Raw genomic sequence first — 15,304 nt, 5'->3', positions numbered from 1 at the left:
AGCTCGAGATAAGTCATACTTGACTTGTTAGGCTTGCAAGTTGACAAGACTTGTTTATTGGCTCGCATACTAACTTGATATTAGGATTGTAAATTAACTTGATATTAGTCTTATTAAATATTTAATTTTTAAACTTTATATATATTTTTTCACAAATTATTTTTATTAATTACCAATTATATTCTTAACTAGTTTAGTGGCTCGACTCATTCATTAATTTAAAATAAGCTTCACTTCAGCTTGAGTTTTTGAGTGACACTTGAGCTTGGTTTGTTCATTAATGTGTGTTGGGCTTTTGTGGAGTCTAGTTGTGTCTTAATTTGGATGACGACCTGACCTTTGTTTAATTAGAGATTTTTATCCTAAGGCTTACAAGTTGTACTCGTGGGGGTCTGGGGGCAACGCCCCCGGGGAAAATTTTTGGAGCCCATTCGGAACGGAACCCTAGGCGCAACATATAAAAAGGGTGCTTTCGGGTGATTAGGGTTGTGGTAGTTGTATCCGCGAGAGAGAGCGAGAGCGAGAGAATTGTATCACCACACTCTCTGTGCTTTCTTCCTGATAATATTGAAATCCCTGCAACTCCGTGGACGTAGGTAAAATTGCCGAACCACGTAAATATTGTCTTGTGCGTGTGATTAAATTTTTCTTTGGCGTTATTCTTTCTCTATTTGTTTCTCACAGGTTTCGGGAATTTGTTCTTATATTCCTAACAATGTGAAATGAGTTGCGGTCTAGTGGAGCTTGAGCCAAATTTAAATTATATATATGCTAAATGAGTTGAACTCCACACTTTAACTTTGAGTGATCCAAGCTCTCTTTCAAGGAATTGAGTTGAGCATCTCGGCTTGTTTACGGCCCTAGTTTCAAAAAATTAATGAGTGAATATCTAATTTTCATGGCATCAAAAATCATTTTTAATATTATAATTATTTAGGCTGGAGTAAAATTTTATTTACAATATCATTCAAGAAAAAGAAAAATACATGAAAAATGGAGCCTTCTATATTATCTTAGTTTTTTCCTAGAACAAAATCTCGAATGGGAGCCTTGGATTCCACAAATCGGATGGTCAGAGGCGTTTCTCCCTCATGGGAATGTCCCAAAATATATATATATATATATATATTAAAAATATATATTTATTGAGGATATTATACTTTAATCTTGACATTGCATATAAAACTTGCCGTGGCAGAATCTGCTCCTCTAAACAATCTTTCTTTTCTTTTCTCTAATAATGCCTTCTTCTAGTTGTTGATAATTTTTGTGGATAAGATTTTCTGACGTTTCTGTCCAAACAAACAACACAAAAAAAAAAAAAAAAAAAAAGAGAAGAAATTTTCTCCAGATATCACTTCACAATAGGAGCACTTGAAACACCACTACAGTCCCGCATGGGCTACATGCCCATGGAAGCTCTGCAACCAACCATGCAAATCCATTTCTCACTCCACAGTAGTTCTCAACAAGAGGTACCCGTACCCTACCCCCCCCCCCCTACAAAAAAAAATCTTGGCAACTCATGTCTTTTATTTTCAGAACTACTGTAAAATTATGAGACTGCAAATTTGCTCTGCGAAGCTCAGACTCCCACTTCATCTTTCTTCTGAAGCTGTGATCTTGAACAGTGGATAGAATTTTAGACACCCCTGTTAGTTTTGATTCTTTCCCCCTTCGTGCTTTTGGAAACAATTTCGCAGATTGGGATTTTGACTGATTTCAAGTTGGGTTCTGTAGACTTGAATTTCCTGCTAATTGCTATTCTCATATCATTTGTATTTTGTACCCTGCTTGAGTTATCCGTAATAAACATGCATGATAAGAATTTAGCTCAGTGCAGAAAGGGTTGTTTAATGTTGGCATATATTTAAAACTTGCAAACTTGTAATTGAATTACTCTGGCCTGTCTGTGGCACAGTTGAACTAGCACAGTAATTGGAACAGAAATCCATTCAGTCTTCTTTCTATTTCTGAGGAAGATATGAATTGAAACTTTCGTGAAAGTATATTTCTCTCGTCTCTTGATGGGGCAGCTACCAGAACAGGATTCTAATCCAGGCAGTAAGATTTGCTGAGACATTAGGAAGCAGCTAGATAAGAAATGGGAGAATTTGGTGAAGAGGAGGTCCATTCTGTCACCCTGATTAAGCATCAAGAGAGAAGGAGTGCAAGCAAGAAAAAGGTTCAAGCATCACCAGTCATGGTATTATTACAATTGCTTTTTTTTTTTTACTTGACTCCATTATTTTAACTGCAAATTCATTTGCATGTGTCAGAACCTGTAATGAGCATTATTAAGATTATGGTTTGAATTTTTGCCTACAACTTGTTGCTATTACAATCCTCTGTAATGATTTTAGAAGAATAAGCTGTTTTTATATTCCATTGAAATTCAATGCTAATGCCTCAGTCACGCTAAATCTAAATTTTCAAATGATATTGTGTTTGTATTTCAGAATTCCTGCATTTCTTTCAAAGTGGATATGATTACCTTAATTAAGTACAGTTTGACAGTAATGACTGGAAAATTTATCAAACTGCTTTAGTCTCACCAAGTCCAATCTCTCCTGCTTGGTTGGCCACTCACCTCCGATATTGTATTCTGTAACAATGGACGTGACTCTATTTTGTCTGAGTCAGTAGCTGATGCTATATGTGCACATTCCCAAGGAAAGGTATAATGCAGCTGTAACGAAATGTCTCCACACAATGAACCATATGTGATAAAGAGCTCACTTGTTACACCAGCAACAACTGAGCCAAAGGCTACTAGGTGGGGTTGGCTACATGAATCCTCTTCTGTGCTGCCATTGTGCACAATCTAGGACATCCTCAGAAGTTGGGAGTTCTGTCAAATCCTTATTTATTGTCTTGGTCCGAGCTATTCTAGTTCTATCCCTGCCTCTCCTACTGCCACTAACATCAACTACTCACTCCACCTCTGTGGTGCATTATTTGACCTACGTTGCAAGTGCCCAAACCATCTTATCCACCATTTAAAAATTTAAAATGATCAAATGCACTGAGATAAAACTCATTTAAATGCGAAATAAAAACAACACACTTACTCCAAGTGCTGTGAAAAATGATTTTATTTCTAATAGTGTCTGTAGTAAGTGGACATGACATGATATTTTAGAATCCTGAGGAGATCCTATCTTTTTCTCATTCTTCAAAACCAGAGTTAGCACTGCATTCAATTAATCTTCTATCTCAACATTTTGGTTTGCCACTTATGTTCTTCCCCTTCATTCAGTTCTAAGCTAAGAAACTTGGATTGTAGAAGCTGGTTCTTTAATCACTAGGATAACACTTTGGACCAGTGGGATGAATGATTAGAATGCAAAATTATCTAAACTTCTGTCTTGGAAAAAAATGTTAAGCTGCTGGTTAGCTGGGAAGATTGTTTGTTTGTTCATTTGTTTGTTGTTGTTGTGCGTTTTCCCCCCCTTTCCTGATAAAGAAAATTTTGATTAGATCAGAGAAAAGAACAAGATGAAAGGAACAAAAACATCCCAGGAAAGACCCCAAACTAACTGCTACAAATTTGCATAACTAAATACAAACCAGCAGATCATAGCCTACACCACACTACACAATGCGGTTAATTATAATAGAAACATCATTGTAACCTTCCCATCAATTTGACACCTCCCTAATCATTTACTCCTTAAATTCTGTTATTACTTTCTATCCAGCCAGATGTGATACAAAACAGCAGCAAGAACAGCTTTAAGCTTTGCCTCTGAATCACCACTTCCCCTGCAATTAATCACCATCCAGCTCACGTCTGCATCCCTCCCAGCTGTTGTTCAGTTACTACCTTACCAGACAAGCACCTCTGCCAAATTGACCTTCTTTCAGAACACTCAAGAGAAAAGATGAGCAGCATCTTCAGTTGCATTCCTGCGAAAAAAAAAGTGTCTCAAGTTGATTATGCCCCTGCTGCGTAAAATATCTTGAATAATTAGTGTGCCCTCTCAAAAAAAGCCATAAAATAAAGCTATGCTGCAGAATTATCTTTGTTCCAAACGAAACACTTCCAGCCGCCAGGACACCAAAGGCAAAGGCTGTCTTATGATCTTATTCTTCCCCAAGCGCTCTTAATGGTAAACTCACCTTTAACATTCTGAGCTCACTGAATTTCCATCTTCCACCCCCATATTTGGCAGCAGTGATTGAAAAAATTGCCAATGCTTAAGCTGATACTTAAAGACAGCATCAAGAAGATCCCAGCTGTCACTATGCAAAATATTAGCAACAAGGGCTGTTGGGTTTGGGTATCCCTCCTATGTGGAGAAACCCATTCAACCCTTTAGCCCATTTTATTTGGCTCTTTATTGGGCTTATTTAGAGGCCTTTTTTATGCCTCATTTAAGTAAAGAAAATAAGGGTTGATAGCTGTAGAATTTCCTTTTAAGTGAGAGAGAGTGTGCGGTAGAAAGAGGGAGAGAGCAGAAGAGAAAATCTGAGTTTTTGCAATAGTGTGCAGTTTTGATCAACCGATGATTGGAGGGTCATCTGTGGTCCGATTGAGCTAATTTTTTTTCAGTAGATAGAGGACTCATAGACGCCATCTTTGAACAGTCGGATTGGTCGTTCAAGCACTGTAGTATCAGATATTGGGTTTGAACAGTAACCATATTTTTAGTAAAATTCTCAACTTTCCCTCTTTAATTTTTAAGATCTCTTGTTAGCTAAAAACTGAGTTATGTATTCATTGTGATAGCTGAAAATTGTGATATCGTACCCACATTTTTATCGTAGTGAAGTTTTTGAGTGGACTCTCAAGTCCCGTGGTTTTTACCCTTTGATTTGAAGGGGTTTTCCACGTAAAATTGTGTGTCTCATGTTATTGATATTTGTGATTATTTCTTGGGCTGATTTTGTGCTGACGAAAAAATATATTTTTGTGATATTGTCATATCATAAGAACTGATTTTGTTAGTTGGGAGAGAAAGAACTTGTGGTTGTGCTTCTGCAATTTTTCGGTGAGTCTTGTTTCTTCCCAACAAGGGTCTCCTTGTTTAAACCAGAATAAGAAATTATCCTTCACCATATCTACCGGTAATAAATCCAAAAGGCAGCCAGTTATCATAGTTTTTCAAGATTTTTCTCCAGCTCCAGCTACACCTCATTTGGCTTGTGTGGATACCAAACTCATATATCTTTGTCTTAATACTTTAAATTCCCCTACATATTTTATCCATGTGAAATGAGTTAAACTTCTTAGAGGATCCTTCGTAATTTTAATCTCCTTGCCCTATTTAACTTCAGTTCATCATGTCTACTTTTTAAAAGTTAAATTCTATTGATTTTTTAATCTGCACAGGGACTGCATCTGCATGAGGACCAACTACGGTCAAGTTCAACTTCTGCAGGTTCACAAATTCAGTCCCAGTGTGTTGCTTGTTTGGGCAACAATAGTTGTCAGACAGTTCTTTCAAGAACAAAACTGATGAAGACATTGATCAGAAAGGGGAAGTCTCGGGAAGTCCAGTCCATTTTTGATAGTTTAACAGAAGGAGGACATAGGCCAAGCCTTATAACGTACACAAATCTTTTAACTGCCTTGACCATCCAAAAGCATTTTAAGTCCATTCGCTTACTCCTGTCTAAAGTGGAGGAAAACAGCCTGCAGCCTGACTCGATATTTTTTAATGCCATGATCAATGCGTTCTCTGAATCTGGAAATATAAAAGAGGCCATGGAAATCTTCCAGAAAATGAGGGAGAGCGGGGCTAAACCCACAACCAGCACTTTTAATACTTTAATTAAAGCGTATGGTATAGCTGGTCAGCCCGAGGAATCTCTAAAACTGCTGGAGAAAATGTCACATGAAGAAAATGTGAAACCCAATGACAGAACATACAACATTCTCATCAGAGCTTGGTGCAACAAGAACAGCATAGCGGAAGCATGGAAATTGGTTAATAAGATGGTGGCATCTGGTCTGCAACCTGATGTGGTCACGTACAACACACTAGCTAAGGCTTATGCTCAAAATGGGGAGACAAGTAGAGCTGAAGGGATGATTTTGGAGATGCAGACTAATAAAATCAAACCAAATGAGCGGACTTGTGGCATTGTAATTAGTGGTTACTGTAAAGAAGGTAATATGACAGATGCCTTGCGGTTTGTGTACAGGATGAAAGATCTTGGGGTGCATCCAAATCTTGTTGTCTTCAACACTCTCATAAAAGGATTTCTAGATATTTCCGACACTGATGGAGTTGATGAGGTGAAATTTTTGTTTTAATAGTCATTGATTTGCTTATGATTTTATTTTATTAATGGAATTATACTAATTTTTCAAATGCTTTAAGTAACAATTCAAAGGTACTGTTGTAATCATGTGCCTACTTCTTGGTGACATTCTAAGCACAATAGAGAATGTTGTTTATATTTGGAGGCTTTACGCTAAAAACTGATTTTGAACCCTTTTAAGTTTGAGACAGATGACATGCTCTTTTTTGTTTTGGTTTTGAATTTTTTCCGCACTGTGAAGGGCCTGGGGTCCATTGTTCTTTGTAGATTTTTTTGAGTTCTATTTCTTCTTCTGGAGTTTTTATATGTTTACCTTTTCAATACATGCTCTGTGGATTACTTGGAATAATATCATGTGAAAAAAATAAAAAATATTTTCTTATAAAAAATACAAAAATAATTTCTTAAAAACCAACATGCTAGTGAGGAAGGCACTTTTTGAGCCATTAGCTGGTCTACCGATTTTATGGCTTTCGGAGTGGAAAAGTGGTGTCATATTCCTCTTCTTCTTCTCTTATCCTTGTTGAGCTTCCTCTTACATGGTGGTCTGTAAAATTTATGAATCGGCAGGCACTGACATTGATGGAAGAATTCGGGGTCAAACCAGATGTGATAACATTCAGCACCATTATGAATGCTTGGAGTTCTGCAGGATTCATGGACAGGTGCCTTGAGATCTTCAATGACATGGGGAAGGCTGGCATAGAACCTGACATCCATGTATTCAGCATTCTTGCGAAAGGTTATGTGCGTGCTGGAGAGCCTGAGAAGGCTGAGTCATTCCTCACGTTCATGAGCAAAGCCGGTGTGCACCCAAATGTTGTAATCTTCACTACCATCATCAGTGGATGGTGCAGTGCAGGCAAAATGGAGTATGCTTGGAGGGTTTATGAAACAATGTGTAAAATGGGCATTTCCCCCAATGTGAAAACTTTTGAGACCCTTATATGGGGATACGGGGAAGCAAAACAGCCTTGGAAAGCAGAAGAATTGCTCCAAATCATGGAAGAGAATGGTGCTTCTCCTGAGAACAGCTGTATCCAGCTTGTTGCAGATGCATGGCGTGCTATTGGTTTACCAAGGGAAGCCAAGAGAATAATGGATGATGCGAAGGAAGCGTCTGAAGTGGTATTGAACACCAGGGATGATGGTATACCTGTGGAGAGGATATATCAGAAACAAAACTTGAGAGCTTCTTCTGCCAATCTTTTGCAGATACCAGGAGTAGCTTTAATCAATCAAAACGGCTCTGCTGCCACTAATATGAGAAGCCGAATGGTTCTAAAAGGGCCTTGGTTTTTCTGTGAGAGCTTATGTGCTGCTGCTAAAACCACATTTCTTTCTCATTCATTTGGGTTTGGGGTGAAACCGCTTCTTTTGTGTTAGGAGCAGTTTCAAGGCTGCATTGATAGCTGCTTACAGTTTGTGTTCTTGAGCTGAAGTCAAGGAGAGATGGGTGCTGTGATGCTATCTTAATCCGATTTTTAGTGAATACAAATTTCGTGCCTACAAAATGATTGGTACTAGAGAATGATTGTTAGCTCCCAAGAAAGGAGGAATAGTAGTGAAGCCTCTTTGATTTCATCGGACAATTCGAACCTATATTTATCATAGTGAAATTTGTTCATTTTTCAAATCAAATTATCAAATTTGGCGTAGTGTATCTTCTTACAGTGTTGTACATCAACTGTTCATAATTCAAGGGCAGATGCATACTATCATCTTCTTCACCAAAGTAGCAAAAATCCTTTAATTTGCAAAACTGAGAATTGTTTCAGTTCTCTCTTTATATCTTTTGTGCTTCACTACTACTCTGCCATGGTTAAATTACAGTTTTTAATTTCAATAAAAATAAAAAATATTACTATGATGGAAGCTAAGGCATAGAATTACCACTGCTCCTTAAAATCAATTTTGCGCCCTAGGAGATTGTGTCGTGGTGCAAACAGTTTTGGTGGTTAAATCAAAACGACGTTAAATGTAAAGATAATAAATATGCCATTATTTCGACCAGTTTGATTTTTTTGAATGTGCGCCGAAAGGAAAATGCTCGACGTCACGGGCTGTGATGATTCGAATCCACGTGATGGGATTCATTGGACATAGTAGTGCAGGGTGAACACTTCTGTATCCTGTGAATCCTTACCATGGGCCTGTGTTATCGCGAGTCTGTGCGTCACACAGCATTATTAGCGTGACTCATGCCAAAAACGACGGTGTTTTAGTTTGTTGAGGAAGAAACCATGTCAAAACGAGGTGCAAGTGTACCACGTGGCATTTTTTCAGGTGGACTATGGGTCCCATGTCACTGAATGACTCGTTCGTTCAATCAGACGGCAGACCTTGATTTGGGGTTTATCCCACACGTATCCTAATTTAACTGCATAGCTTTCAATTTTCATTTTTCATCCGAGTTCGAGAGCAGACTCGGAAGACATGGTATGTCTGCAGGTCCTCTCTTCCTCTACCCTCCTGCTACTAAACCCTAATCGTCGATTCATCCAAAGCCCCTCACCCATCAAAAACCCTAATTTGTCTATCCACAATATCCTCCCCACACCCAAAAACCTTCATTTCAGTCGCAACCCCCTCGTCCCTCTCTCCACACTCTCTACTTTTCTTGCGGTTGAGCTCCATTACTCCAAAAACGGCTTTCAAAGATTCGCTTGCTATGCGTTCAACGACTCCAGCGATGAAACCAAGGCGGTCTTGGACTCGCACGGCAGCGGCGGCGGAGGCGGCGACGGCGGCGGAGAAGATGGTGACGATGACGACGGCCAGGCCGGGAAGAAAACTGGGATTTTACCAGAATGGTTAGATTTTACTTCGGATGATGCGAAAACGGTTTTTGCGGCACTTGCGGTCTCCTTGGCGTTTCGGTCGTTCGTGGCGGAGCCGAGATACATTCCTTCCTTGTCGATGTACCCAACGTTTGATGTTGGCGATCGACTTGTTGCGGAAAAGGTTTGGTTTTCATTCTATCTTAGTAATTCGTGTTTTATTGTGATGAACTTGAGTTTTGCAGTTTTTGCTTTGCCATCAATCGCATTCGTGGAAAATGTTTACTTGTGTGGTGCCGCTTTGTCCATTATCTGTGAATTCTTATCCATTTAGGCCCCATTTAATGAAATTAGATGTTAAGTTCCGGAGTATTGATGAATCAATGAACTGGATTTGTAATCAAGTGGAATAAATTATGTACTTTAATATTAGTGTCTTCAATTTGAATTTTAATGTTTTTGCCATTTAATCCTTTAAATATGGTCCGTTCATTTAATTGTTTGAGAACCTAAAAAATAAGGAAAATATGATAAATTGTCCATTTTTCAGACTAAAAAAACATAGTAAATACTGCTGGGAAAATTTGAAAAAAAAAAATTGTCTGAAACATTGGTTTTGGAAGGGGAGGGGAAGGATTTATCTTGCAGATTCTGAAAAGAAGTTGTGCCCCACAGATTGTTTAAAAAGTGTTCATAGTTAAAAATTTCATATCCACCACATGTTTGGGGAAAAAAATTCTAACAAGGAGACAAGGACTAGATACACAAACTAAATATACTTCAAAAGAAAAAAGTAAAGGACGCATATCTGGTTGTGGTCTCCCCAATTGCAGAAATAGCGAAAAGAGAAAAAAAAAACTAAAAAACTGGATGTGAACTTCAGAGTAGAAGCAAGTCGCAAAATTATTTTTCTTTGTAAAACCACATGGAGTAGGAGGCAGAGGCTCCCATTTTCTAAATAGAATCTAAAACCTTGGTCAACTAACCCAAAATAATCTATTAAAAAAGTGCATAAACCAAAATAAATTGCTGATCAGGGAAAAAAATCAGCAGAGAACAACTCCCAAAATACATCTACCTCCCAACAACTCAATTCAACCAAAATTCTGAGGGAAAAAAAATCTAATCATTACAGAGAAGAACAGGGACAAAAGTTTCACATTTCAGATCCCCCCCCCCCCCCTTTTTTTTTTTCTCATAGACCCTTTTGCATTGTGGGGAAAAAAATTCGCAGATTGAAGCCTCCACAATTGGAGATCCAAGAAAGGACGATGCTTGCCGTTGTCTCGTTGCCGTGGCCATGGTTGGCATCGTGAGCAACACAGAGAGAGGGATGTGAACATCGATTCTCTCTTCATGGCATTAAGCAACAAATTTGTTGCAAACCAAATGAGAGGTGTTGAAAGAGGATTCTGACATGCAATCAAACAAGACTGTGATCCTAATTTAAAGTCTGTGAAGCAAACCAGTCCTATTTAGAGCCTATTAGTGCAAACCAGTGTTTTAAAAGGCTCAATCGAGGTTTGCCTTAAGGCAAAGCATGCTTAAAACACCTTGATGCTCAATCTAAAATATCAAATTCTAAAAAGGCTAATGTATTACATGATGAGGTTTTCACGTTTTTAGAAAAGGCACGCCTTTTTGCCTTCTTAAATGAGGTTTACGCATTTTGGGTGTTTGAATTCATTAGATAATTTTAACTACATGTATGTATAAAAGGAATTTCATAATATGAGTTGATTTTTAGGGCTCTTTGTTGAGAATTCCACTTGTGAGTTTGTCTCACATTGGAAAAATTGAGTGGATGATGGATGCTTATATATATGGTTGGGTCCAAGACCCAATAGACTTAAACTTTTGGGTCAAGTTGGTGTTCATCCATGTGTATCAAGCCAACTCATGGGCTCCTCTGGTACCAACAAGTGATATCAAAGTTGACGGTTTGTAACTTTGGGTGAGCAATATCGTAAAAGTCGAGACTTGAAGCTAATTCTCCTGATGTGCTAACAGTTGGAGGACCAAGTGTGTGACCGAGGTCAATAAGGATCATCTAAGCTAGGGATGGATCTGAATAGGGTCAAGATGTGGAGGTAGAATTGGTTCGGAGGCACGTGGAATGCAATTTGAGGCACGTAAGACGCCAGTGGTAAGACCCACTTGAGCAGCTGTTGGAGAATTGGGCTTCCTTCCAGAAGAGAGGCGGTTACCGTTCAAGGGGAAGCAGTTGGAACTCACAAGTGAGGGGGAAATTGTTGAGAATTTCACTTGTAAGTTTGTCCCACATTGGAAAAATTGAGTGGATGATGGGTGTTTATATATATGGTTGGACTCAAGACCTAATAGGGTTAAGCTTTTGGGTCAAGTTGGTGTTCACTCATGTGTATCAAGCCCACCCATGAGCTTCTCTGGTGCTAACACTCTTGAACCTCAACCTTTTCCAAAATGATTGAGAATTAGGAGTGAGCATAATTCGGGGAAATCTGAATTAACTGATTTAACCGACCGAAATTGGTTGGTTCGGTTCGGGCAAAAAAACCGGGTCGGTCGGTTTGGTTGGGCTTAACCAAAATTTGGTGAATCGGATTTCGGTTCGGTTAATAGGAAATATAAATTCGGTTAACCGATTTAATAATTAATTAAATTGGGTAATGGCAGATGTAGAATTGGTGCGGAAATGGTTGCCTTCAGGTTTCACTAGTACCAGGTGGTGGGGAGAGCACTCTCTTCTGAAGCACATGAGCATCCGAAGATCTACTGAATGAAACTCTGGGCTACCAATGAAGTTCACGCCAGATCCAAGTTCTGGTATTTTTTGAGGAAGCTGAAGAAAGTTAAAGAAGAGCAATGGACAAATTCTTGCCATTAATGAGATTTTTGAGAAGAATCCCACTAAGATCAAGAACTATGGGATATGGCTGCGGTATCAGAGCAGAACTGGTTATCACAACATGTACAAGGAATACAGAGAGACAACTCTTAACGGAGCTGTTGAACAAATGTACACTAAAATGGCATCACGCCACAGGGTGAGGTTTCCATGCATCCAAATTATCAAGACAACCACCATTCCTGCAAAGCTTTGTAAGAGGAAGAGCACCAACCAGTTTCACAACTCAAAAATCGAATTCCCCTTGATTTCTAAGGTGTTTAGGCCTCCAACCAGAAAGCTCAAGACAACATACAAGGCATCAAGGCCCAACTTATTTATGTAACTCTCGTCATTGCGTGCTACTGACATCATCTAAATGTCTTTCAAGTTGATTAGTTTGTTAAACTAGTGAGGATTACAAATGGGAATTGTTTTTCTATGGATTTGTTTTTTAAAAATTTTGTGCTAGAATGATCAATCTATGCCCCTGAGTTGCTATTGCCTTCATACTCCTAAAAAAAAAAATGGTAAAAAAATTGTAAGTATATTCTGTTTTTAATAATTAATTTTAAATAATTTCGGTTAAATTCGATTAACCGAATTACCCGAACAAGTAATTCGGTCGGGTGAGGTTCGGTTAATAGCCCTTATTCGGTCGGTTTGGTTAACGGAAATGGTTAACCGAGATTTTCGGTTAATTCGGTTAATTAACTGAATTTCACCGAACTGATTGTTTGCTCACCCTTACTGAGAATTGTATCTTAGAATTTAGATCATGAAAATAGTTTGAACTTTGAAATAGTATAACTATCTTTTGTCATGATTTATGTTATGTATTCAAGTTAGCAATTTTTGAATGACCAGCAAGTTGCTTGCAGAGTATATATAATTTTTTTTCCATTATATTTGTGAGTTTTTAAAATTTTTTTCTTTATTCTTAAAATATATATAATTTATTTACATATTTTTATCTTAAAAATAATTTATCAAAAGGCTTATGCCCCAATACCTCAAGGCTTACGCCTCACCTCTTAAGGGTTAAAAAGCCTCGCCTTACACCTTCGCCCTTTAAAACATTGGTGCAAGCTAACAGCCCTCAAGCGAATCATACATTAATAATAAGCGGGAATGTCTATATTGTGACAAGACACATTGTATGAGAAAGAACAAGTATTTATATTGCATACTGAATGATAAGGAAGCATCAGAATTGTTTTGATTGAAGGGACTTGCCACTGTTGTAAAGATTTTCATTATGGGCCCTGCTTTTGGCAGGAATAGCGAAGTTAATGAATTGAATGTAGATGCTTATTATGTTCCCTGCCAGGTCGTACTTCATCATTTTGAAATAGAAACAATATGTTATCAGATTTAGTTGGGTATATTTAATGAGTAGGACTAGTCTGAGGGACTTCAGTGGTTGGAAAAAAATTGTTCTTTCTATGTTTAAATCTTCATGTGAAAGCTTTATTCTCTCTTCATGCTGTTTTGTTTTGAGTTACAATATGGTAAGTGATTTATTGTTGAACTATAGTGCGTAACTGGTGTTTGTCCTAAAATTTTCAGGTTACATATTATTTTAGGAAACCATGTGCAAATGATATAGTGATTTTTAAAAGCCCACCAGTCCTTCAGGAAGTAGGCTATACTGATGATGATGTATTCATTAAAAGAGTTGTTGCCAAGGAAGGTGATACAGTGGAGGTGAGATTAGTAAACCTAAAATTAGTTGTCTTGTGCTGCTTAACTTTGTGTTCTCTTCTGTCATATTGTTGTTCTGTGCACTGCCATTTCTTTTTTATTTTCATTATTGCCCATCACTCTATTTTGGAGGTGAGATTAGTAAACCTAAAATAAATACAGTATTGTCATGGATATAAATTCCACATCGTCTTTAGTGTCATTGTCAGAAAATCAACTGCAACTCTTAAAAAATAGTGTTAATGTTTTACATCCACTCAATCAAGTCCTTGATAAAAAAGGATGGTAGTTATTTATTTTATTTTTAATTTTTGAATTTTCATCTATCTCTTTAAATATTTCAACAGTAACAATGTGCTAGTGGGTTCTTTTTTCTCTTTGCAGGTTCATAAAGGGAAGTTAATAATAAATGGCGTTGTGAGGAATGAAGATTTCACCCTTGAATCTCCCTTTTACGAAATGTCACCAATTGTAAGTTTTGCCACAGTTTAGCACTAATGCTCATAGGAAGCCTACACATTAGGTGCAGTCTTGGGTTTAAAATTCGAAACAACAAACAATGCACGTGTTATCAAGGAAGACATTTTTCAGAACATTTTTGAAACATTACATGTGGTCTCATGCAGCGTGTCCCGGAGAAATCGGTCTTCGTGATGGGTGATAATCGTAATAACAGCTACGATTCACACGTGTGGTAATATTATGTTAATCTGGATTTTATGGTCTTTGGAAACCCTGTATTGTGTGATCGTTCCCTTTCCTGTCATTCTTGCTTATATTATGAATTATGTTTTTGTGTAGGGGTCCCCTTCCCATCAAGAATATTATAGGAAGGTCAGTGTTTCGTTATTGGCCCCTAAACAGAATTGGTGGCACGGTTGTTGAGGGTGGCTGTGCTGTTGACAAGCAGGAGAGCAGTCCAGCACCGTCGTAGAATGTTGGCGATTGATCCTATCTTGGCAAGATGTATTATTCGTGGTTTATTGAATTATTGGTTTTTTTAGTTCCATATTTTTTTCCCCAATGATCTTGTATGAGTTATGACACACGTATTATTCATTGTTAGAGAGAGAGGGAGGGGGTTTGTCATTCTTATAGAACATAATTCATCTTGATATAATTGTAGGTAAAATCTTGTATTCTCTCTCTCTCTCTCTCTCTCTCTCTCATAATAATAATAGTAATGGTAAAAGACATTAACTTCTCCAAATATTTAATAAGAAGGTAAAAACCTTCGTATCAAAAATCTTAGACTGATGTTTCAAAAAGCTCATGTCTCCTTTAAAAATTTTGTTTTCTTGTCAAATATAGAAGGAATTTTGTGTCTTTTTAATATACCTGGAGGTGGTTTGAACTTATTGAGAACTCGAGGAAGTAAAGCTGGGTCTTAGGAAAAGTGAGTTCCTTATATTTTACTAATAATAAACTTGTAAAGCTCAATAGGTTTGGCATTAGTTTTGTAGAGCTAGGTTGATACCATTTCATTTGTTGTTTTAGCAACCTTTGCTGCTGTTATGTGGGTGAGTTTATATATAGGTGTGGCCTAGATGCTTGTAAACTTTGTAAATTTTTGTTTTCATTGTAATATACTCCAATCACTTAATTTATGCTGCATTTGAGTGTATGAATTTTGCACATTGAATTTGAATTCAAGTGGATTGGAACAAATTTCAATGCAATTTTG

General features: G+C 37.7%; 2 protein-coding genes and 1 pseudogene across 4 annotated transcripts; all 3 read left to right on the top strand.

Annotated features, from left to right (window-relative positions):
* The first annotated feature begins 1,209 nt into the window (after positions 1-1,209).
* LOC131158848 (pentatricopeptide repeat-containing protein At5g25630-like) lies at positions 1,210-8,054 on the top strand. Of its 2 annotated transcripts, XM_058113755.1 has the most exons (4): positions 1,210-1,475; positions 1,922-2,206; positions 5,336-6,244; positions 6,841-8,054. In XM_058113755.1, exons 2-4 carry the CDS (start codon positions 2,105-2,107, stop codon positions 7,654-7,656), a joined length of 1,827 nt encoding a protein of 608 aa, XP_057969738.1. In that variant the 5' UTR covers positions 1,210-1,475; positions 1,922-2,104; the 3' UTR covers positions 7,657-8,054. The 2 variants fall into 2 exon arrangements, with proteins under 2 accessions (XP_057969738.1, XP_057969739.1); XM_058113756.1 differs by having other exon boundaries at positions 1,270-2,206.
* Positions 8,055-8,488: 434 nt separating this feature from the next.
* On the top strand, positions 8,489-14,762 carry LOC131158846 (chloroplast processing peptidase). Of its 2 annotated transcripts, XM_058113753.1 has the most exons (5): positions 8,489-9,234; positions 13,486-13,623; positions 14,005-14,091; positions 14,247-14,314; positions 14,422-14,762. In XM_058113753.1, exons 1-5 carry the CDS (start codon positions 8,707-8,709, stop codon positions 14,552-14,554), a joined length of 954 nt encoding a protein of 317 aa, XP_057969736.1. In that variant the 5' UTR covers positions 8,489-8,706; the 3' UTR covers positions 14,555-14,762. The 2 variants fall into 2 exon arrangements, with proteins under 2 accessions (XP_057969736.1, XP_057969737.1); XM_058113754.1 differs by lacking the exon at positions 13,486-13,623 and having other exon boundaries at positions 8,616-9,234.
* Positions 11,725-12,397, top strand: LOC131158847 (large ribosomal subunit protein eL20-like; annotated as a pseudogene).
* Positions 14,763-15,304: the final 542 nt, after the last annotated feature.

This window comes from Malania oleifera, chromosome 6 (genome assembly GCF_029873635.1).
Source record: "Malania oleifera isolate guangnan ecotype guangnan chromosome 6, ASM2987363v1, whole genome shotgun sequence".
NCBI classification, from domain to species: domain Eukaryota; kingdom Viridiplantae; phylum Streptophyta; class Magnoliopsida; order Santalales; family Ximeniaceae; genus Malania; species Malania oleifera.
The sequence above is the reverse complement of the archived record's forward strand: the minus strand, read 5'-3'. Positions and strand labels throughout refer to the sequence as shown.

What these genes read in the sequence shown, in the direction of transcription:
- LOC131158846 (XM_058113753.1), top strand. Translation starts at nt 8,707, where the DNA reads ATGGTATGTCTGCAGGTCCTCTCTTCCTCTACCCTCCTGCTACTAAAC. An exon ending in ATCGACTTGTTGCGGAAAAG is followed by an intron (nt 9,235 to 13,485) that starts GTTTGGTTTTCA and finishes TAAAATTTTCAG; the next exon opens with GTTACATATTATTTTAGGAA. An exon ending in AGGAAGGTGATACAGTGGAG is followed by an intron (nt 13,624 to 14,004) that starts GTGAGATTAGTA and finishes TTCTCTTTGCAG; the next exon opens with GTTCATAAAGGGAAGTTAAT.
- LOC131158848 (XM_058113755.1), top strand. Translation starts at nt 2,105, where the DNA reads ATGGGAGAATTTGGTGAAGAGGAGGTCCATTCTGTCACCCTGATTAAG. An exon ending in TTCAAGCATCACCAGTCATG is followed by an intron (nt 2,207 to 5,335) that starts GTATTATTACAA and finishes TAATCTGCACAG; the next exon opens with GGACTGCATCTGCATGAGGA. An exon ending in ACACTGATGGAGTTGATGAG is followed by an intron (nt 6,245 to 6,840) that starts GTGAAATTTTTG and finishes ATGAATCGGCAG; the next exon opens with GCACTGACATTGATGGAAGA.